This window comes from Neovison vison, chromosome 11 (genome assembly GCF_020171115.1).
Source record: "Neovison vison isolate M4711 chromosome 11, ASM_NN_V1, whole genome shotgun sequence".
Classification (NCBI taxonomy): Eukaryota; Metazoa; Chordata; class Mammalia; order Carnivora; family Mustelidae; genus Neogale; species Neogale vison.
This window is the reverse complement of record NC_058101.1, coordinates 33,801,050-33,824,869: the sequence shown is the minus strand read 5'-3', so window position 1 is coordinate 33,824,869 and position 23,820 is coordinate 33,801,050. Positions and strand designations below refer to the sequence as shown.

At 42.7% G+C, this 23,820-nt stretch overlaps 1 protein-coding gene across 8 annotated transcripts in view; it reads left to right on the top strand.

The window, feature by feature from the left end:
• Positions 1-23,820, top strand: part of LIMCH1 (LIM and calponin homology domains 1) — a 327,707-nt gene that overhangs the window by 206,452 nt on the left and 97,435 nt on the right. For all 8 annotated transcript variants that reach the window (XM_044224246.1, XM_044224244.1, XM_044224243.1 and 5 more), the window contains exon 4: positions 18,377-18,483. In XM_044224246.1, coding sequence (XP_044080181.1) covers positions 18,377-18,483 — 107 coding nt within the window. The remainder of the gene's footprint in view (positions 1-18,376; positions 18,484-23,820) is intronic.

Genomic DNA, 23,820 nt, shown 5'->3' with positions numbered 1-23,820 from the left:
TTTCAAATGGTGCTGAGTCAGATGTCTCGACACAGTCGCCGTCCATCTGGCGTGCAGACGGTCACCATTAATCCGGCAGTTTTCTGCGTCATGTGTATATGTCCAAACATCAAACACATCAAACTCTTTTGATGTCCTTCTCAATCAGTTTCTTTAGTTTCAAAAAATACTCTCTACAGCAAAATTGCTTTAAGTCTCCTTCCCCAGGTCCCCTTCCCCCATGTCCCCTGCCCCGCCCCCCGCCCCTGCTTCTGCACACTCACACAGTGTTTTAAGAGAATTTAAACACGAAATTGCTTCCAAGACACTTGGTCTGCGGTGACTGCCTTTTTCTAGAATCCTCTGGGGCATATGTAACATGCAAGGTGTGTGTGTAACATGCACGCAATGGTGTATCCGTTTCTCCACACTGTGTGGCCCCAGGCACCCGACAAGATGCAGTCTCCCTTTGGAGGCCTTTCTGGTGCCTGTGAGGGCTAGGGAGAGCTGCTTTTAAAGGGCACTATTTCCATGGCTCCCTGGAACTTTCAGGAAGGTACTGAGTAGAGAGAGCACAGCAGGCTTATTTAATTATCTCACTAGTAACATTGTGAGGCCAGTAAGTGTGATTTACATTTTATAGATCAGGTAACTGAGACCCAGGCCTGCAAAGGGGAGAGACAGGAGTTTTATTTTTTATTATTTTTTTAAGATTTTATTTATTTATTTGACAGAGAGAGAGAGAGAGATCACAAGAAGGCAGAGAGGCAGGAAGAAAGAGAGGAGAGGGAGAAGCAGGCCCCCTGCTGAGCAGAGAGCCTGATGTGGGGCTCCATCCCAGGACCCTGAGATCATGACCTGAGCCGAAGGCAGAGGCTTAACCCACTGAGCCACCCAGGCACCCCGAGACAGGAGTTTTAAATTCCAAATCTCATGCTTTTTCTCATCATATCATAATAGGTGTCCTGTAGAACAATTAAGTGAGCTGATTTCATGTCGCCTTTGCAAAGATCACAGTCGGTTGATAAAAATAGGTAAATGTTCCCGATCTTTCAACACTGTCTCCCTTCCCCTGAATTATGCACTTACCACAAAGAACACCTTCTAGTACTCAAGGACTGGGGAGAGATTTAACAACACAATCCCTGGTTATGATGTGATGAGAATAGAAAGGAGCACAAAGGCAATGTAAAAAAAACCTTATCCACTTGCAAATTCTGAAGCTCTCTCATTGATAACCCTGGAATCAAAAAGGAACTCAAAAGTAGTACATGTCATTGGGGAAGAAATGAAGAAGGGAAGTTTTCTTTTTTCTTTTTTCTTTTTTTTTTAAAGATTTTATTTATTTATTTGTGAGAGAGAGAGGGAGAGCGAGCGAGCACAGGCAGACAGAGAGGCAGGCAGAGGCAGAGGGAGAAGCAGGCTCTCTGCCGAGCAAGGAGCCCGATGTGGGACTCGATCCCAGGACGCTGAAGTTTTCTTATCAGGACTTCTAAGTGTAGTGAAAGCTGTACTCAGAAGAAATGTCTTATTCTTCGTTAAAGAACAAAGAGAAAACAGGGCAACGTATGGCTCGGGAAATTAAGAGAAACAAAATAAACATAAAAAATTAGTAAGAGAATTAATTGATGAAAGTTTAAATGGAAAGGATAGGGGCACCTACCTGGCTCAGTCAGAAAAGCTTTGTGACTCTTGAGGATCTCAGGGTCATGAGTTCCAGCCCCGTATTGGGTGTAGAGAATACTTAAAGATAAAATTTTAAAAAGGGATTTTAATAGTTAATTGACTAACTAATGGGATAATTATATGATACATCTGAAACTATAACACTGTATGTTAACTATGCTGGCATTAAAATAAAAAAAGGGATAAAAGAATCGATAAATCCCAAAGCTGGTCTTTTGGAAAGACCAATAAAATAGATAAACCCCTTGCAAGCCCAATTAAGGATAAAACATGATAGCAAGAGAATGAAAAAACAAAGGTTTAAAAAAAAAAAGGAAAAGAAATGGCAAAACAATAGATAAAAGAAAAATTAAAAATTTGGGAGTCATATAAACACACCTGGTGTCAAGGCGTTGAAAACCAACAGAAAAGGATGACCTCTTAGCAAAATATAAATGATCGAAATTGCTGCTGGGAACAGTCGAAACCCTGAAGATACTGAATTAACCATAGAAGAGACTGGAAAGTTAAAGAGTTACCCTTTACAAAGATTCTAGAACAACATGGTTACAGAGCTAACCTTTAAAGAACAGACCGTAGTAATATATTTAAACTATTCCAGGTGAACTAAGGCCAACTTACTGAAGATACCTACTAAGCACAGTTCAAATCTTAAAATAGTGGGTACACACATGAGCATGAATTCATGCATCAGAACTCATAATACAATGGGAAAATAAGTCATGGAGTCTAACCAGAGCACAGAGCTGGGTGCATGTCTCCCAGAGTGGTTCAGACAGTACCAAAGGAGCATGGCCTAGAGCCACATGAAAGACCTTCTAGAAGGAAGGGAGTGTTGAAGCCATCTTTAGAATATCTTCCTCAGAGACTATGTGTGAACTAACATTTATGAACTCGTCTAAACATTATTTATGACCTAGTGACATTTTTGGTTTGTGAATAATCTTGAGACGAAGGAGGTTTGTGCCTTCATTTGCTGTGTACATCAGTTTGTATGCCGGGAGGCAGTGCAGTGATGCGGTAGAGAGGAGGGGATCTGGGATCAGACTGCCTGGCTTTGGTTCGCTGTGCCCCCTTGAGGAAGCAACATCACCTCTCTGTACTTCACTTTCTTATCTGGAAGACAGGGGTAACGGTAATATCTCCCTGGGAGGGTTGTTGTGAGCATTTAGTATATAAAGACACATGAAGTGCTTGGATAGCATCTGGCACAAAGAACGCACGCACTCAAGAAGTAGATGACGAGGGGCGCCTGGGTGGCTCAGTTGGTTGCGTGACCAACTGACTCTTGATTGCAGCTCGGATCATGATCTCACAGTTGTGGGGTCGAGCCTTGCATCAGGTTTCACACTCAGCATGGAATCTGCTTGAGATGCTCTCTCTCCCTCTCCCTCCGCCCCACCCCCGACTCGCACGCACTCCCTCTCTCAAAACAAAATATATTTTTTTAAAGATTTTATTTATTTATTTGGCAGACAGAGATCACAAGTAGGCAGAGAAGCAGGCAGAGAGAGAGAGAGAAAGGGAAGCAGGCCCCCTGCTGAGCAGAGAGCCTGATGCGGGACTCCATCCCAGGACCCTGAGATCATGACCTGAGCTGAAGGCAGTGGCTTAACCCACTGAGCCACCCAGGCGCCTAAAACAAAATATTTTTTTAAAAAAGGAAGCAGATGATGAGGAGGATAAGGATGAAGTAAGGATGAGGATGATGATACTTATTATTCTCACCATGATCTTTATCATTATTTTTGAGAGATACAGGGAAAGGCTATGGGCTTGGGGGTCAGACTGGCATACCTCTAGCTTTGTCACGGACACACAGTATAACCTTGGGACGTTACTGAACTTACCTTTTTTCCTTGTGGTAAAATATACATAACAACATTTTACCATTTTAACCATTTTTAAGTGTACAACATTTTAAAAATGTAGCATGAAGAACACACACATTGTGCTGTGTGTGTTTACCAGTCACCTTCAGAACTTTCTCAGGATCCCAGACTGGAATCCTGTACCGTTAAACAATACACTCAGCTGAACTTATTTTAAATCCCATCCTTTTCCGCATCTGTTAAGGTAGGCATCATGGGGGCTGGGTTGCTGGAGTTAAATGTGTTGGAAATTGCAAAGCCCCAAACATCTTACAGGGCTTCAGTACTTTTCGTCCTTTGGTTCCAGCCCCCTGGATACAACTTTAAAACTCCGGGTGGTGGGGGGAGAGGGCTCTTTGTGCCACATTGGTGGCCCTCTGCATTCCTCCGGTCCCCCTCTCCCACCCAACTCTGGTGCTCTGGTGATTTTTTTTTCTCCAATACCTTGTTGTGTGAACACGAACAGCATATGCAACGTGTTAACTCTTTCCAGATGCCAAGAATGTGCTAGGTGCTATTTGTGAGAGATAACTTGCCCATTAGATTTATTGTATAAATTAGGGCGAACACTGACTTGGAAAGAGGAAGCTAGTATCTGTGGAAAATTTATTATTTTGAATATACTTCTTTTTTTAATGTTTCTTGAGGATGAAATGTGGTTTCCACTTGTGCATGATTACAAAGTGGAGAATCTAGAGTTATTTGAAGATAATCTTTTCCTCCACACCTTTTTTGAATTACATAGAAAAAAAATTGGAGTAGTTAAGGAGGGCCCCGACTTGGGTTAAGAACCTGATAAACTTGAAAGAATAAAAAGAATGGCAGTGATGTTTTCACCAGATTTTCTCTCTCTCTCTCTTTTTTTTTTTTTTTTTGCTTCGAATTCCTACCCTGCATACCTCTTCTTCCTTTTCACATGTGGTTTAATATCAGCAGAACGTTTGAAGCAAACTTTTCTCCAGCCAAAAATTTTAAATACTAAAATTACTTCAGACCTCAGTGTGTGTCGACGAGTGCAAAGGTTGATTTTGGTGTTTTACTTTGTGGTATTTCCTCTCTTGCTGGCTTTTTTGTCTTCTCAGTAGAGAGGTTGTGACCTCTAAATATGATAGGGGTAATGGTGTTTAGAGCTATCAATATGGCTCCTGCTTTGCACACTCATTTGCCTTCTAAAAGCCTGTTTCTTTTTCTAATGTCCTCCACATGTCTGACCTGGACCACAAAGTACTTTGTTCCTGGGGTCATTCTGACTAGTAAATCGTTGGCTTCACTTGCAGCTCTAGAAAGACAGATGTCAAACATACCCTTATTGGGAAGCTTGAGGGAGGCAGAGATGACCCAGGTTCTGGCTGTTGAACTTCTGTTAGCCTGCTGTGCCATGAGGCTTGGCATTGCCCATACAGGAACTGAGGGGAGGGTCGGAGCAAAGGCTGATGGCTCTAGATTAGGACCACAACCTGAGTATGATGACTCTTTCACTCTTGTGTGCAGCTTGAAAGTATGAACTATGTTTTAGTCATTCTTCTGGAGCTCAGCATCTCTTTATATTTTGTTATATCAAAAGGTAGATAAGGGGACGGAAAGGATCCTGAAGTCCAGTGAGTTTAGGAAATGTCGAATTCAAATGAAGAGTTTCAAATAAACAGAGTAGAGGGAATTTCTCAGAACTGTTAGTCCTAAGTACTGTGAACTCCAAGGATGGGACAGCACTTTCCAGGTTTTATTTGATCCAGGACCCCTGAGGATGTGGATACTCTTAGGACAGGGATTTGCAGCTATTATGATGAAGAGCAAATTTTGTTTTTGGGTGGAGGGGGTGTGTGCATTTTTTATTGTGGCAAAATATACATAACATAAAATTTACCATTTGAATCATTTTTAGGCATCCAATTCATTGGCATGAAGTACACGAGCCGTGTTGTTGCAATCATCACTATCACTTGGATTCATCATCCCACACTGAAACCCCGTGCCCTTTAAATTATAACTCCACTCATCTGAATCCCTAGCCCCTGGTAACCTCCATTATCCATTCTGTTTCTATGAATTTCCCTGTTCTAGGTACCTCCTACAAGGGGAATCGGGCCGTATTTATCCTTTTGCATCTGGCTTATTTCACTTAACACAGTATCTTCAAAGTTCATCCATCTTGCAGCATGTCTCAGGATTCCCTTCTTTTTCAAGACTGAATGATATTCCATTGGGTGTATCTGTCGCATTTTGTTTATCCATTCCTCTGTCCAGATGGTTTGCCTTGTTTCCGTGTTCTGGGTACTGTGAACATGAACATTGATGTGCAAGAATCTCTTTGAATCCCTCCTTCCAGTTCTTTTGGGTATATGCTTCTCCAGGGTATATACCTAGAAGGGGAATTGATGGCTCATATCAGAACTCTGTGTTTATCTTTTTAAGATCTGCCAAAGTGTCTTCTACAGAAACTATACCATTTTACATTCCCACCAGCAATGCACAGGGATTCCAGTTTCTTCACATCCTTGCCAACACTTATTATGTTCCTTGTATTTTTTTTCCAAGATTTTATTTATTTGACAGAGAGAGATCCCAAGTAGGCAAAGAGGCAGGCAGATAGAGAGGAGGAAGCAGGCTCTGTGCTGAGCAGAGAGCCCGATGCAGTGCTTGATTCCAGGACGCTGAGATCATGACCTAAGCTGAAGGCAGAAGCTTAACCCACTGAGCCACCCAGGCAACTTGTTCCTTGTATTCTTTTTAAATAGCCATTCTGCTGGGTGGCAAATGGCATCTCACTGCAGATTTGATTAGCATTTTGTTGTTGTTTATTTTATTTCTAATCCAGTTTGGACTGATACATGATTCGAATGCTATTCATACAATACTAAAGGCGGATAGGCATCCAGAATGGTGTAGACCTTCTTCAGTGAGATGTGTGTGTTAATCACATGCTTGGATATAGATAGATTGCCAAATCGTTACAGAAGTTTCTAGAAACTCATTTATGGCTCTGCCTTTATCTCATTCTGGGCAAACCATCCAGGGACTCCGGTTGGACTATCACTGCCCTAAGTAATGCACAAGTTGTATGTTACATGTCAAGTATATGAGTATTGCTTAACGAGGGGTGATAGTTTCAGCAGTTTTATTCCACCATAATGCAAAGCTATTTTTCATTAAATTCTCCAATGCAGTGAATGAATGATGCTGGAAAACCATCTGGCAATGTAACAATAACACTTATGTTATGTTTTAGGTCCAGTCTGAGGAGTTTGGGGAATAGTTTGATCATTTTGGGGAGAGATAGAAGCCTTGGAATCTAGACAGCTTTTCTGATAGGCTGGAATCCCCATTCTCCTGAGATAGTACTATGTTTGAGTAGGTTTGAATGTCAAGTTCTGAAGAGGAGAAGCTGCTGCTATGTGGACGGTCATGAGTTTGGAATCCAGAAAGAGAGAGAAAATCAAGGCACTGGAGCCTTTGGAACTGGGCACTCTGTTTCCCCAAACATCCTGTGGGAAGAAGAGCTAGGCTACAGTCACTGTATTGACCAGGAGCTGTGCTTGAAAGCTCTTCCAACAGAGTTAGCTCATTAATTACGTTCGCTTCATTCTGTGGTTGGCTGTCTTTGGCATCAAGCCTGTTACGTTTGGGAAAATGAGGCAGCATTCCAGCTTAGGGTATAGGCTCTTTCAAAAGAACATCTTTAAAGGAAAACTAAATTTGATCAGCTATATTTAGAATGCTAAAAAATAGTAGTAGCAATTCTGTACTCTAGTCCATAAGAAATTTAAGAGAAAAATCCACACCTCGTTCACTCTTGTGAAAGTGGCCAGTGTTGCTAGCTTTGTCTGCCCTGGGTCCCCTTACTAGGGAGTCATTCTCCTTCTTTGAAACTCTTCTGCCTCTACCCTTACCTCTGCCATTGATTAAAAATGATTCTGATCTCTTTCACCCCATCCCATCAGTCACTGTAGGAGGGAACCTCACCCTAGGCAGGCCCGTAAGGATTGTTCCTGGGATTTTTTTTGAACCGCAAGTGAAAAAGAGAATTCATCCTCTTGGGAGGGTGACAGCCTTCATACATGAAACTTGGGATCTAGGGATCTATGTGGAGGAAACGTGTCTGCAGTGAAAGTAAATCAGGTAACTTGCAGAATGAGCAGACAAGAAATGAAGCAATTCCAGCTTCTAGACCCACAAGGCCCTGGTTTCCAGTTGTTTCAAAGGGTCAGCTGCATCCCCACTCCCCTGTGGCTGGTAGGTACTGGGTTCTTTTTTTTTTTTTTTTAAGTTTTTATTTATCTATTTGACAGAGAGAGAGGGATCACAAGTAGGCAGAGAAGCAGGCAGAGAGAGGGGGAAGCAAGCTCCCCCGCTGAGCAAACCCGATGCGGGGCTCGATCCCAGGACCCTGAGATCATGACCTGAGCTGAAGGCAGAGGTTTAACCCACTGAGCCAACCCAGGCGCCCAGTACTGGGTTCTATAATCTGATATTTGTCTATTTCCATCCAGGTTTCTCTCTCACTTGCAAATTAAGAGTCCCAACTCTAACCATGACCTGTTCTTGCCCAAAGGACCTAGCACATTACATTGCCTATCATGCAATAAGTTTGCAATAAATATCTTTGAGTAAATTTTAACAATAAATTAAAATTAATGTAGCATAGCCACTGGCTGTTGGATCTTCGCTTTAACAGAGACTTATATTTTGCCCCCATTGCTGAAAAAATTTTAACAGATTGTTTTCACATGCCTTACAATATCCAACTTTATATTTTTTTTAAGAAGTTTTTATGTAGAGATTCTGGGATCAGGGGAATGAAGGGATTTAGCTCCTGGGGGCTAATGATCTCTATGTGTTGGTGGAGGAAAAGATGAAGGCATGGTAGAGAGATTTTAGAAGGCGGAGGGGGCGTGTAAAAACCTCAGCAAGGATTGGGAGAGGGGCTGACCAGGGACCCCCAGAAGGATTACCAAGTGGATCCAAGGGGCCCAGTGAGGTGGGAGCGTATAAATTTATAGCAGCTCCAGACCCAATAACAGCCCCATTATTTCCAGTAGCTCAGGAGCAGCAGATCACTAGGGATTTAGGGTGATCAGTAAATAATGCTCCTCTCTTCCCCTTCCAGCTGAGGAATAAACACAGGAGGCAGAGAGAGACCAAAATATCAGCTTTACTTCTCTTGAAACACATAGGAGAGCCTGGGTTTCAAGCTGCAGCCAAGAGGGTTTGCTAACCCTCACTCCTGAATTAAACAAATTTATCCACCCATTCCTGGCACAGCTGGACAACCACAGGCCTCCCCCACAGAGAAAGGCCTCTTACCACATGGCAGAAACAGACAGGACACATATGTCTTACAGACAGGCTGACTTCCACGGAGAGGAAATCCAAACTAGCTGGGCTGAGCATGCCCCATTTCTTGTAGCAATACAGGCAGGCAGAGGAAGCGTGAGGGGCCGGAAGCGTTGTCTCTCCATGGAGAAACACGGGGAGTGGACACACCTGATCCTCTTCAAGTAGAGGCGGGAGCGAGTTGGGTTGACTGCCCTCCAAGCTCATCTCCAAGGTCAGCTGTTCCACCTGCGCTATTTCCTTTCCCTAGCCTTCGCTCCCTTGCAGAAAGACAGAGAGGTGGGGATGTTGAAGATACCGAAGTGGAGTGGTAGGTAGTCTCACCTGTCTGGACTGCATCACAAAGGAAAGCGGGCAGTGAGGGGAGAGGAAAATGGGCTGAGAGAGAAGGGCAGCATCTGGAGATGAAAGAGGGGGCCTTATGGGAGAGAAGGACTGAGAAGACTGGAGGAAGGGGGGGGGCGCGAAATCCAGAGTACGATGTTGGAGTTTAAAATTCCACAGGCTAGGTATAGGGGATGGTTAGGATCCTGAAATGGAGTGTGTCAGTAAAAACGGTTGGAATCCAAGAAGTCGAAGAACTGTAAAGCCAGGTTATCGAACAGGCTGCCCACGGAGAATTTAAAGTCACGTAAAATGTTGACTCTGTTGAGTGGTGAGGTTGGCACCACAGTTCCCCATGATTGTGACAGAAATAGTGAGGAGAACAGAAGAGCGTTCTGATGGAGAATGGATGGCTCGAAGCTCAGATGAAATGAGGATTGCTCCTGAGGATGGGAAGACCACAATGGTGGTCTGGGAGGGGCAAGGAAGCTCTGGGTCAAGCAGGGTGCCATGTTTCTCCTGACCTGCAGCTTGCCTGAAAGAAATAATTGGCCAACCATCTTTTGACCCATCATACCTTATCTTACAATCTCTTCTCTGCCAAACTTCCCAAAGGTGTCTCTGTCTGTATTCTCCATTGTCTTGGTTCTACACTGACCTCTGAATTTTCTGCAATCTGGTTTATACCCTGCCATTGCACTGAAGTTCTCCCAGAAGTCAGTAATGTCCTTTTTAATCAGAAAGTCTATTCATTAATGACTGAACAGTTTTCATTCTGATTGAAGTAAATACCGTAACGGAAAACCTCCATCGTGCCGAAAATTGTTCTCTTCTGAGCACTTTTATGTATATTTTCTTACTTAACTTCACACAGAGCCCTATGATATTATGAGTGTTCCCATTTTTTATGGTCATTCGTTCATTCCATGAATATTTGTTGAATGTGTACTTATCATATACCGGAGATTGTTTTAGGTAATATCTAAGTAAGAAGAAGAGCAGCACAGAGTTGTGTCTGCCGAGACGGAGAGTGGTGGAGATGAGGTCGGAGAGGTAGTGGGCAGCAGGTTCTATAGGGCTTTGGAGGCCATTTTGAGCATTTGTGCTTTTAGAAGAGGAAACTGAGGCGGGGACCGGTTAAACAACTTGACCATGGCTATGTGGCCAGGAGGCGGCAGCATGGGGACTCTGGAGGTGACACTGCAGCATTTGGCCCTGGACATACAGGCTCCCTGAACAATGCTCTTGTTTGGCTTCCCTGGCCGTGTTGCTTGGTTCTCCTTCTACTCTCATTTGCTTCTCTCAGTCATAACGGGCTCCTCAGATCTTTAGATATTGGCGTTCTGGATGGTCCTGTTTTAGTCCCTCCTTTTTTGTCTGAACTCCCCTGGGCAGTATGAAGCCCTCCCTTCCTTCTGCAACAGGCATGTCCTTCCTGGTAATTTCCAAATCTACATATTCCCGCGGAGCTTCCCTACTGAACTCCAGACCCAAATATAAACTCCCAAAGGGCTGTGGTTCTTTGAATATATGTTCCAGACTTCATTATTTCTGAGTCTCATAAATCTCCCCCTCCTTTTTTCCTTCAGATGGTCTCAATGGCTAAAAATCTCAGCATTGCCTCAAACCCCCTCCTCCTCATCGTTCTCTACTCTCAAACCCACTCAACTGCCAAGCCAACAGGGCTGCTCACAGTTGCCTCCTTTTTCTATTCTTACAGCTTCTGGGTGAGTTCAGGCTTTCCACATCTCTCCCTGAGCTCTTGTAATAATCTTTTAAGGGGACACTGTCCCCTCTACCCAATGGATCTCTCCCACTACCACTGGACACAGTCTCTGTAAACTAAGGTCGGATCCCCAGACTCCTTCTGTCCTCATCAACTGGCCTTGATTATCCATCCTAGATGGATTATCTATCCTAGACAACCATCCAGATCCTTCACAGGGCTCCCACACATGCCTCTAGCTCCCCTCTCGTGACTTTCTTCCTCTCCCCAGCTTTTCCTTCTCTCCCCGCCACCCGCCATGCTTCTGCTCATTTCCCACCCATAAATTATTTTCTACTCCTTCAAGCAGTCACCCAGCTGCCACCTTCTGGATCAGGCTTCCCCAGAATCCCCCCCTCTTCCCCCCCCAACCCCTCGTCTCACTCAGAACACGCCACCTCCCCATGGAAGGCCTGCTATCCTCATTAAGCAGTCCCGGCAAATATAAATGCATTGAAAGTCTGGTCAGTGCTGATTGTTCTGGGCACCTGCCAGTGGCTGGAGCTTGGCTGGATCCCATACAGGCTGGGAGAGCAACTGTGAACACAAGTCAGGTACAGGAAATCCCCAAATTCTATGAATTGCGGGGTAGGTTCCTGGAGATCTTTTGGTATTGTATTCCTTAAGTTCTGAATTTTGTAATGCCTTTTCTGCTAAAGGCAGTTTGTTTGCTTCAAATGTAGAAAACCTAACAAAAATCCCGTTTTTGTTTAAAAAGAAGAAGAAGAAGAAGAAGAAAGCCTTATAGACAGAATAGAAAAGTAACAGGAGTGTTTTTGATTTCCCAAAAAGATTTGATCTTCTCTGATATGCTTGCAGATCTTTTTGAGCTAGCCTAAAGATATTTAAAGCAAATATGTATTATATCGATATATTATAGAAAATGTATTAAAATAAAAAATCGGCAGATATAATTCCAGTTTGCATTTTGATATCTCCACCTGGTCTTTTCATCTATCGAAACAGAAAATTATAGGGATGCTTTTTATATATGGAATTTTGAATACCTGCTGTGTAGGCGTCTGGGTCCGTTTGAAACACAAAGGAGCCTTGCCTTCATTTTCTGTGAACTTCAAATCCGCCATCACGTTGTCCTGTCCCTATTGGCTGTAAAGGAAAGAAAGCCAAGGAGATTGGACAGAGAAGGGAGCTGCTTCCCACGTGCCTGGTTTCCCTAGAGAACCTTTAAGTGCTAGAGCCTTCCCCTGAGACAGAAAGCTGCTTGCCGTTCCAGAGTGGATCAAGGAGACAGAGAAGTCCCTTTCCGATTGGAAATGACAGCTAGAGAAAGGGAGAGGTAGCCACGGGTCCTTTCCTCCATGTGAAGACAAGTGGGAGAGAGGATCTGGCTGTGGCATGTCTCAGGGGTTACACTGATATGAATTGGTGACCCATCCTTTTCCCCTCCTTCCTCCCATCGTACTACCTGGGGCTAAAGAAGCCTTTTCTGTGGTCTCTGGGATCCTTCATCCTACTTCAGCCAAGAGGGTTGTTGCTTGGCTTTTCTTAGTACTTGTGCTTTCCCCCGGACTGTTGTTCTACTCATCAGGTGGGTTCATAATAGAATTAATAGTCCCTTTCAGGTACATTTTGGACTAAGTAGGCATTTGTGGTTCTGGGAACCACCAAGCGAAGATAGATGATTTCCGTGAGATAATTACCAATGAGCAACTACCTTACAAATGGACTTTTGGTACACAGCTTGTGAGTAAATTTGAGGCAGCAGGTAGAAAAGTGCTGAGCTGGCAGCTAACAACAGTAACTGAACAATCACAGTAACTAGAGTTTTTAAATTTCCTTTCCTTTTTTTTTTTTTAAACCATTTCCCATGTCATTGGCAAGAGCTATAAATAGACACTGTATCTGTTTTTCGTGGAAGGTGCCGATGTTGGGCTGTGTTGTTAATCTAGATCTTCTGTCGTTCTGATGTCTCTGAAAGGTTGATGGCACCCCCCACCTTTCAGATTCGGAATCTGAGGATCTGAAAGGTCAGGGACAATGCCCAAGGCCACAAGGTAATAAATGGTTGAGACTGGAATTCTAACTAGAGATCTTTGGACTCCAAATCTGTTTTGCTGAATCCCTTGATATGTGTGTTCTTCTCTCACTTCCACTGTCCCTCCCCCCACCTTTTTTAAAAAGATTTTATTTATTTATTTGACAGAGAGATAGCACAAGCAGGCAGAGCGGCAGGCAGAGAGAGAGGGAGAAGAAGACTCCCTGCTGAGTAGGGAGCCCAATGTGGGACTCGATCCCAGGACCCTGAGACCATGACCTGAGCTGAAGGCAGCCACTTAACTGACTGAGCCACCCAGGTGCCCCAGAGGGAGAGAGAATCTTAAGCAGGCTTCTCACCCAGCATGGATCCTGTTGTGGGGTTCGATCTCATGACCCTAAGGTCCTGACCTGAGCCAAAATCAAGAGATGCTCAACTGACTGAGCCACCCAAGTGCCCCTCATTTCCACTGTCTAATTGGAAGGCAGACCTCTCTTTAGGGGTGTCTTGAACAAATCCAGCTATCTAATATATCATGGACATTAACCCAGAGGATAAGACACTTTGATTGTTAAGTCTTTATTATTTCACATACTTGAATGTCAGCTCCATGAGGATAAGGAATTTATTTTTTCATTCTTGTCAGTCCCTAGAACACAGTACTTAATTTATTTTAAATATTTGGTGAGTACCTACTTAATTCCAGGGACAGTGCTGTACTGTGGAGGTAGAGACCATCCTGGGCTTGCCTTCATCTTGATTTTGAAACAAGAAAAGAAGGTGGCAAAGTACAAGGACCTTTTTCAGAGAAGAGGCCCTGGGGAGGGCGGAGAGCACAGGCCTTAACCCCCGAGCCCTGAGGAGTGTTTTCACGCACAGAGCAGGCCCACAAATTAATGAAAGGGGAAGCCACTGAAGCAGGAACGAGGAGGAGTGCGTACACGGCAGTTGGGCAAGCAGCAGTATGAATGCGCATGTGAGTAGGGGTCTAGCCCAAAATGGACTCTCTTTAGAACTTGATGTTAAGCATCTGGGTTGAATTGAGACTCAAGTTACAGTCCTTTCCGGTTAGCTAGAGGTGGTAACTTTCCATCAGTGTTGCTGGGGCATTTACCTCAGTGGCTTGCAGTAGTCTCCCTGAGGCAACCATTACTCTCTCCTTGAGTTTCACGACATTGGGCTTGCCAGCCATGTGATGTCGTTGAATACGCTTCTACAAAAAAAAATTTTTTTTAAGATTATATTTATTTATTTTTAGAGAGCGAGAAAGAGAGTGCAAGTGGGGGCAGGGACGGGGGAGAGGAGAGACTCCCAAGCAGGCTCCATGCTGAGCAGGGAGCCCGACATGGGGCAAGATCTCACAACCCTGAGATCATGACCTGAGCAGAAACCAAAAGAGTCCGATGCTTAACTGACTGAGCCACCCAGGCGCCCCATGCTTCCACACATTTAAAAACCTTCTCTTCAGACCTTTTTCTGGAAAGTGTTCAAAGGTACAGAGAAGTTGAAAGCGTGACATAATGAATCCCTGCGCCTCATTCTCCTGGAATAGGGCCTGTGGGCCGAATCCAGCCCAGGGCCTGCTTTTGTAAATAAAACGTGTCAGAATATACCCGCTTTCATTCATTTACGCATCGTCTGGCTACAGTGACAGAATTGAGTCATTCTGACAGAGACCATTCCAGGCCCACAAAGCCATATTTACTACCTAGGCTTTCACAGGAAAAAGTTCACCAATCCCTAATTTAGATTCACCAATTGTTAAAATTTTGCCATATTTACTTTATCTCTTTTTCCATGATGGGTAAACATTTTCTCTCTCTCTCTCTTATATGCACATACCCTTATTTTTTCCCCTGACCATTTGAAATTGTCACAAGCATTATGATAAATTGTCCCTAAATAATGTATATATTTGCTTAAAAAATGAAGGCCTTCTCTTATATAATTGCAATATCATCATCATCCTGCCTGAGAAAATTAACATGCATTCAACAACATCATCCAACATACAGTCCGCTTTTAAATTAGATGTTTATAGCCTTATATTCCTTTTTGCCTCTAGGATCCAATCAGAAGTCATCAGTTACATTTGGCCTTCATGTCTCTGTCCTGTCCAATTTTTTTTAATGACATTGACTTTTTTGAAGCGTCCCTTAAAAACTTTTTTTGAAGCCTTCCTAAGTTTTAATGGATTTGTAATACTATGATAATGAGAGCTAATATAATGGTCATTGTCGTAAATCAGTGACTTTCACTTCTCCTCCCGGGGGTTTGAGAGGTGTTGTACTGCTTGGCTTCTGGAACTAACACACTAAGATGGGGGTTTTGCTTGGAATTGTAAATGTGGAAAAATCTCAGTGCAAAGAGCAAGGCAGGTGGGAATTTGCAGGATGCATTTTATGTAATTAAAGGCACAGTCATTTTTACCTACTCTGGCTGCTGCCCCTGTTAGCTCTTGGCCATGGAGCTTTTTCTTCTGGTTTTCTCCTGACTGGGTCTGGCTCCTGTCCAGTGTCATCAGGTTGCAGCAAGAGGCTGGAAGGAGACCTGAAGTTCTTAAATCTCCCAGTCCGAGCCATCCAGCCCAGCAGGCAACATGGCAGTTGCAGTCTGTGTGATGAAGATAGCGTGGTACTCGAGGGCACATCTGGGAGGGCGTAAGGGAAGGGCACCTGCTTGCCTTTCTTAAGGATCTGAGGTACCACAGTCACGTGCTTCTTAAGGGTCTCCAGGCTGATCACAGGTTAGTCCTATTGTGAGCCCAGATGACTCCCAGAGAATACCAAGACCCGTCCATTGTTTTCCTCTGGGAAAGAAGCCCTCAGAGCTCACAGACCCACCAGAAAGACAGTTGCATGCCATGGAAGAGATGTGAGCATCCAATAAAGCTCTGGACATGTGTCGGGGTGGGAGGAATAGAAAAAAAAAACTTCAAGGAAAAATTTGATAATTTTAAAACACACGAAGTAATTGAAGGAGAGACTGGCAGGGTTTGGCTAACTTCACACTATGACCAGCTCCTTGTCATTCTCCAAGAGGGCTCGTGAGTGACCTGGGTCTTGTGACTGCTGAAGAAAATCCAGGGACACAGGAAAAACATGGGAAAGAAGGCAATTCTGGGAGGGACCACCCTCCATGTGGACGGGGGTGAGATTGTGGTCTGTCCTCAGGGGTTCCCCTGCCTCCTGTCTTAATCCCCTGAAGTCCTTCATACCCTTTCCCTTCCCCTAAGCCTGCCCCTAGCAGTCCGCTTCTGCTGCAGATCTGAGCATCATTTCTCAGATTACAGCCCCTCTCTGATTTCCACAGCCTCCCTTCTGCGGCTGTCAAGGCCCTCTGTGATTAGCCCCTAACTTCCTTTGGTGCCAGCCTCAGATTTGATGCTTCCGTTTATCTTATATACCATTTGTTGGCACCTCCATCGTTTGCTGGCTGTGTGACCTTGAGCAAGGTGCTTGACTGTTCTGTGCCTCAGATTGTTCACCCATGAATGAGGATGATAGTAAGTGCCTACTAAATGCCTACCAAGGTTGTACAAGGATTACACGAGTGAGCATATATAAAGCTCTTGGGGCAATATTTGGCATGTAATACTTACATAAAGGTTAATGATTTATTGCTATTACTCTTACTGTTTTGTGCCTGCGTTTATTAATTTTTTGTTGCTGCAGGTGCCTCATTAGCGCAGTAGGTAGCGCGTCAGTCTCATAATTTTTTGTTGCTGCATGAAAAATTACTATAAGCTTAGAGGCTTAAATCAACATCCATTTCTTATCTTAGTTTCAGTAGATCAGAAGTATGGACATGGCATGACCTTTGCTCAGAGTCTCAAGGGGCTGAAATCAAGGTGATCGTGGGGGCTGGCGTTCTATCTGAGCTTCGAAGCCTCATCCAAGCTTATGTGGGTGTTGGCAGAATCCATCTCCTTGCAGCCATAGACCTCTTGGCCACCAGGAATTCTGTTCACTTTCTTTGACATCCTCCCCTGATTATGTCAGGCCCAATCAGATAATCTTCCTTTTGATTAACTCAGAGCCTGCTGGTTAGCAAGGTAATCACAGAGTGGTACCCATCACATTCACAGGTCCTACTTGCTCTCCAAGGGAGGCGATTATGCAGGGTGCATACGCCAGGAAGCAGCATTCTGGTCATCTTAGAATCTTACCTATAGACTTACCATGCCTTTTGTTTGCTTTGTTGCCCTATGCTTGCATGAGTTTATGATTCAGTAACTATCACCATCATTTCTGATTTTTGTAGCAACTTTCTTAGAGTTTTCAAATGGATTCACATGGGTCTGGCCCTCCAGGAGCCAATCTTTATTATTCTTCTCTTGTTCTTTCTGACTGATGGGACCAGTTAGCTGTTGGAAACTTTCTAGAAAGAGGACAATTAGGAACTTGCAACCCAGCAGGCTGCTGCTAATACCCTGATGTTCCAAAAGAGTGACCCACAGTTGTAATCCCTTCCAGAGCCATCTGCTTTTTCTTGACTCCCAACAGATGAAGGGCAGGACCCTTAATTCTCAGTTGTGCCTGATACCTGCCAGTTCAAAGAAAATATGTACCTGCTGGAGAAAATGTTCACTTTGAAAAGGTCTTTTGCATTATTTTCAAAAGCTTTCCTTGCTCCTCTTTTCCCCCTTCACTATTAAGTCTAAATTTTCCCATTTTCCCAGTCTACATTTTTTTTCCCATTTAACTCAATTCATAGTCCGCAGAGAGGTATTATCACTCAAAACCTGCTGATAAAGAATATATTTAGAGGGACGCCTGGGTGGCTCAGTTGGTTAAGCCGCTGCCTTTGGCTTAGGTCGTGATCCCAGCGTCCTGGGATCGAGTCCCACATTGGGCTCCTTGTTGAGCAGGAGCCTGCTTCTCCATCTGCCTCTGCCTGCCACTCTGTCTGCCTGTGCTCACTCTGACAAATAAATAAATAAAATCTTTAAAAAAATATATATATATTTAGAAAGGTCAATCTAAAAAACCTGTTGATGACATTTGGCTACTAAAACCAATTTTTAAAAAAATACATTAGTGTTTGAACCAAGCTCTAGCACTAAGACATGGACAAAACTTGGAAGTTCTAGGGGCTCCCCTGGCTATGAGTACTGGCCCCCCAAAAATGCGATGTTCTGCTTTTCAGTGATATTTTACTTGCGGTTTTATACAAATGTGTTAAGGTAAAGAGGAAAAAATGAATTGGGCATGGCTGTGGGTTTAGAAGATTGAAAGTGTCTGTTTACCTTGGCATATCCTAACCAAGTATGATTTTATTATCCAACAAGCCAAAAGTTAGATCTGACTCTTGCTGTCATGATGACTGACATCTGTCTGGTAATTTGAACTATTAAAGAAGAGGGACTGGTTCATAAAGATAATATAAAATAACATAGACTTGGCTTTCTTTTTTCCCTTTTAGGACAATATCATCTTGTTCTTAAGAGGTTGTAAAGAGCTTGGCCTTAGAGAATCTCAACTTTTTGACCCTAGTGACCTACAGGATACGTCCAACAGAGTAACAGTCAAGTAAGTAACACGATATTTATGTTTAAGCGAAACCTAGTTATGGTTTGGTTTGTAGCTTTGTGATAATGTTGCAAGGGCTAAGAGGCCAAGTATTGGACATGTCTAATAAAATAAAAATGTGAAGGTAAAAATCGGGCTTTCGAAACAAGACACAGTGGCCTTCCCTCCATGTATAGCTTTCATTTTGGTCAAATGTAATTTCTTTGAAATGCGAAAGTCACACATAGAGAGTTAGAATGTTAAAGAGGAGAAAATTGTTAGGTGAGACTCACTGGAGGGAGAGGCAAGAGAGAAATATGCACAGAATCTGTGTGTTAGACAGAAAGCCTTCATTCACTCAAGCTGGGCATTTGAATGGGCTCTTGGAAGCCTGCAAACTTGGTAAACAGATCCAAACTGTTTATTATGCAAAGAGGGCAATAGATTATGGAGGAATTGCTTCCTCATTTACATTTGTAACTGTTTTCTCATATGTCAGTGATCAGGTTCTTTGAAGATGGATTATTGGCCATTTGACTGTTGTTGACTGTGTCTCCTCACTGAGCCATGTTTGCGGCCAAAGAATTTTTGGGAAAGAATGGCACAGTAAGAGAAAAGGCAATGTGTTTCTCTGGAAGGGAGTAGCTGCTGACCAGGGTAGTGAGAAGAAAGGCCCTTAAGAGATGGCAGAGATGACTTTACATTAGTTTACAAATCCTTCCCACTCTACACGTTTTATACGAAACATGTTCCACTTCAGTCAGATAATATTTGGCATGAACATGCCTTAATAATAAACTTAATTATGTAGAGAGGGTCTGTGGATTGGCGACACTTCTTTTGATCACTTTTGGGTCATTTTATCATGGAGGTACAGAAAAGGGAGAGAAGCCAAAATTTAGAGCTCTTAATTTGATACTCTTTGCCAATATTGATTAGGGGGAAAAAATGGAAACTACTGCATGAAATCAAGTTAGTTTATATTGGATTTTATGATTCATGACTGGGAATAAGGGAGAGTCAGCCGTGATTGATTATATAAAAATCACACTTCTCTGTTTTAAATGTGCCTTTAATATTTCTCCTGGAAAAATTTTACTTAGGGGCAAAAATAGAATACAAATTATGGTATTCGAATATGGAAAACCACCATAAACTTCATTTTTAAGATATTTACTTATTTGTTCATTTCAGAAAGCATGAGCAGGGGGGAGGGGCAGAGAGAGAGGGAGGAGCAGACTCTCCACTGAGAATGGAGCCCTAGGACAGGATCCCATGACCCTGAGATCATGACCCAAGCTGAAGTCAGATGCTTAATCCACTGAACCACCCAGGCATCCCCACCTCATTTTTCTTTTAAGTTTAATTTATTTATTTGACACACGAGAGAGATCACAAGTAGGCAGAGAGGCAGGCAGAGGGAGGGGAGGAAGCAGGCTCCCTGCTGAGCATAGAGTCCGATGGGGGACTCGATCCTAGGACTCTGAGATCATGACCTGAGGCGGAGGCAGAGGCTTAACCCACTGAGCCACCCAGGCGCCCTCCCCTACCTCATTTTAGACATCACATGCTCCATGTATTACTCCACCTAAATCCAGTCTCTATAAATTGCTCATTTTAGGAAATGGTTTCTGACTCATCTGATATTTATAGTTTCACTTGAGTGGCAAGTGACCAGAAACAATAATAACTATATGACATCATAACAATTAGTCACACACGCATTGCTTGGATAGTGGAGAAAAGTTTGTTTTGAAGGTGTTGGCAGCTGCATTTTCCTTTTTTGGGGAGCTACTCTAAATCCACATGTCCCTAAACCAGGAGAATTCTGAGGGAGTTTGGTTTTAGAAATTCAGAATTTATATTACCTTTATTGCTTATCTACAAAAAACTGGGCATTAGGAAATCAGCGATTTCTGAAGTCAGAACTACTGAAGCTACTCCCTAGGCATACAATCCTAAGCAAGTTCCTTTCCTTCAGTAGGGCTCTGGGTCTTCAACTATAAGACGGAATGGGACAGAATGCCTTCACAGGCGTGATGCTACTTAAAACCTGCTCAGTGCACTGCTTGCTCAGATCCAGAAAGATGGTTCAGCCAACTTCCAAAGAAAAAGGCACAGAAAACAGCACAAAGAGGAGAAGTCCCTTAGACCAATGGCACACAGACACTGCCATGTGTCTATTACTCTACTGTCTTCCCCTTCTACTGTTTCTTTCCCTCTGTCATTTTTCTTTATCTTTCCAGCTGCATCTTTCTCCATCTCCTTTTCTTCCCTGTGCTTCCCTTTCCTTCTTTATCCTGTCTTTCCTTCTCTCGCCTCTTTTGGATTCTTTCTCCTCCTTTTCTTCCTTTTTCGTTTTTCTTTTACGTGAGCATTATTATTTTCTTTCAGCAGTGCTTTTCCATCACTTTTCCCTATGATTTTAACATTTTTCATTCATTCAGTAACTATTTACTGAGCAGCTACTAGGTGTCAGATACTTTCCGGTCAACAGACAACTGGAATGAACAAGATAGCCAGCGCTTCCTGTTCACGTGTAATTTACACACAGTGTCAGGAAATAAGAAATAAACAAGAAAATAAAAAAGATAACTGCAGGGAGTGATCAGTGCTAAGAAGGAGGGAAAAGATGGCGTGAAAAATGGTGACCATCACAATATGTACATAAATCACCGTATGTGTGCTTTTAACTTATACCATGTCGTATGCCAATGATATCTCAATAAAACTGGGGAAGAAGAAGATAGCAGTCCAGAAGTGGTCAAGCCACTTCTCTGAAGAAGTGGCCCTTCAGCTGAAGGCTCTGGGTGGAGACATGAGTGGGAGGAAGCAAGAACCAGTCATCGGAAGACCTGTAGCGCATTCAAGGCAGAGGAAGATCAAGTAGCAAGGCTGGGGAAGAGAAACAAACTTGAGGTTTAAAAAGACAAGTATCTGGTGTGTTAGAAGGGTGATGAGCAAGAAGGAGTGTGGTGGGAGGAGCAGTCCACAAGCATTGCAGGATGCCAAACCTGGATTAATTATGGAGAAAAAAGTTCATTTCACAGTTTGAGTATCTAGAAGAACATAAGGAATTTTACATCCAAGTTATGCCATAAATTCATTTACAGTACTGAGAAAAACATCTTTAGTTTCAGTGATGGGCAGGGCACAGAATACACTCTTTCTTCACAACTTTTCTTTAAATGATCCTGGTTTCGTTTGGCACCGGACGGGGGGACATTTGCAACATATGTAGACTTCTAGCCATGGTCCAGTAAAGTAGAACCACTACATTCTTCTGCTTTACCCTCTGAGAGCTGAGCAGAACATTCGCACAGATAGAAAACACCCCACTGACCCCAGCAATTAATAGTGTAAGCGATAAGGTCTAGGGGTAAATCCCACAGAGCAAATGTTGATGCTTCCCTGCTATTGTTTTTATTTTTAAAAAAAATCTCTTTAGTTTAGCTTTTATTGTAGGTAATTTTTCTTTAATTTTTGAGAAGTAACTTGAGTAGACTGAAGGAAAAGAGGAAGGGAGGGAGGGACGGAGAGGAAGAGAGAAAGTAAGAAAGAGAAAAAAGACAGAAAAGAAAAAGAAAGGAAGAAAAGAAGGAGGAAAAGAAGTAGAGGGAAAAGCTGCCGATGATTACTGCATGTGTAATTTTGTGAACTCTACCTGTAATGGATGCCAGATGACCTTGGTGGGAAATGACAGCATAATCCAGAAGGGAATGCAACAAGTATTATTCCAGGGAATTGAAGCAATTGTATGAAAATGAGGAAAGGTTTTGGATTGCTTCTGAATATGTCTCTTGAAAAATTTGGAAGCATTTTCATGTAATTGGTTATGAGGTAGAAGTCATTCAACAGATATTTTGTGAGCTCCTACTATGTGTCAAGCATGATTTTTTTTAGAACAGGGTCACAATTTTAGTCCATGAAGTTTTATTATCAATGCAGAAAATGTTTTATGTTCCTTATTCTTAATTTACTTTTCACTGAAATTTCAAATCTTTCATAGATTTCTTTTTCTTTCCATTGGGATTTTTGTAAGTTAAAAAAATCCTGGCAAATATCCAGCAGATAATGCTATATTTTTTTCTATTAAAAATAGTAAACCTGATGAAAATAGAGCTACCCTATGACCCAGCAATTGCACTACTGTGTATTTACCCTGAAGATACAAACATAGTGATCCAAAGGGGCATGTGCACCCAAATGTTTATAGCAGCAATATCCACAATAGCCAAACTATGGAAAGAACCTAGATGTCCATCAACAGATGAATGGATAAAGAAGATGTGATATATATATAAACAATGGAATACTATGCAGCCATCAAAAGAAATGAAATCTTGCCATTTGCGATGATGTGGATGGAACTAGAGGGTATTATGCTTAGTGAAATAAGTCAATTGGAGAGAGACAACTATCATATGATCTCCCTGATATGAGGAAGTGGAGATGCAACATTGGGGGTTTGAGGGGTAGGAGAAGAATAAATGAAACAAGATGGGATCTGGACGGAGATAAACCATAAGAGACTCTTAATCTCACAAAACAAACTGAGGGTTGACGGGGGGAGGGGTGTAGGGAGAGGGTGGTGGGGTTAGAGACATTGGGAAGGGTATGTGCTATGGTAAGTGCTGTGAAGTGTTGTAAACTTGGCGATGCACAGACCTGTACCCCTGGGGCTAATAATACATTATATGTTTATAAAAAAAATTTAAAAATTATTTAAAAAATGATAAACTTGAAAACATTCTCTTATAATCAAATCCAAATTAACCTGATGTTTCCTTCAATCCAAGTCCATTGATAGGTTTATCTCCTTAGTATATACTATAATGTTTTCTATTCCCTGAAATTTCAGTTGACTTAAAATTGTTCACCTAGTCATTGATATGTTCTTTGGGTCAGAATATGCAGCAATGGGGCACCTTGGCTCAATCAGTTAAACATCCAACTCTCAGTTTCAGCTCAGGTCATGATCTCCTGGTCATGGGGTTGAGCCCGGTCACAGGCTCTGAGTGAGCTCAGCATGGTGTCTGCTTCGGATCTTCTCTCCCTCTTCTCCCTGCTTGCTCTCTCTCTCTCTCAGATAAATAAATAAATAAAATCTACAAAAAAAAAAAAAAAAAAAAGATTATGCAGCAATGAAGTAAAGGGGATCTAAATCCTTGAAAGAATTCCTGACCCGTTTATATGCTAGAATTACCTTCTCCCTTCCTCCACTCCCACCCCAACTGAAGTTACTAAGGGTAAAGAAATGTTTGTTTTGTTCTTCCTAGCATGTATTTGTTGACATGTTAAAGAAACATTAGAATAATTTTGTGGAAATTTTTATATTGCACTGTATGAATATTTCAA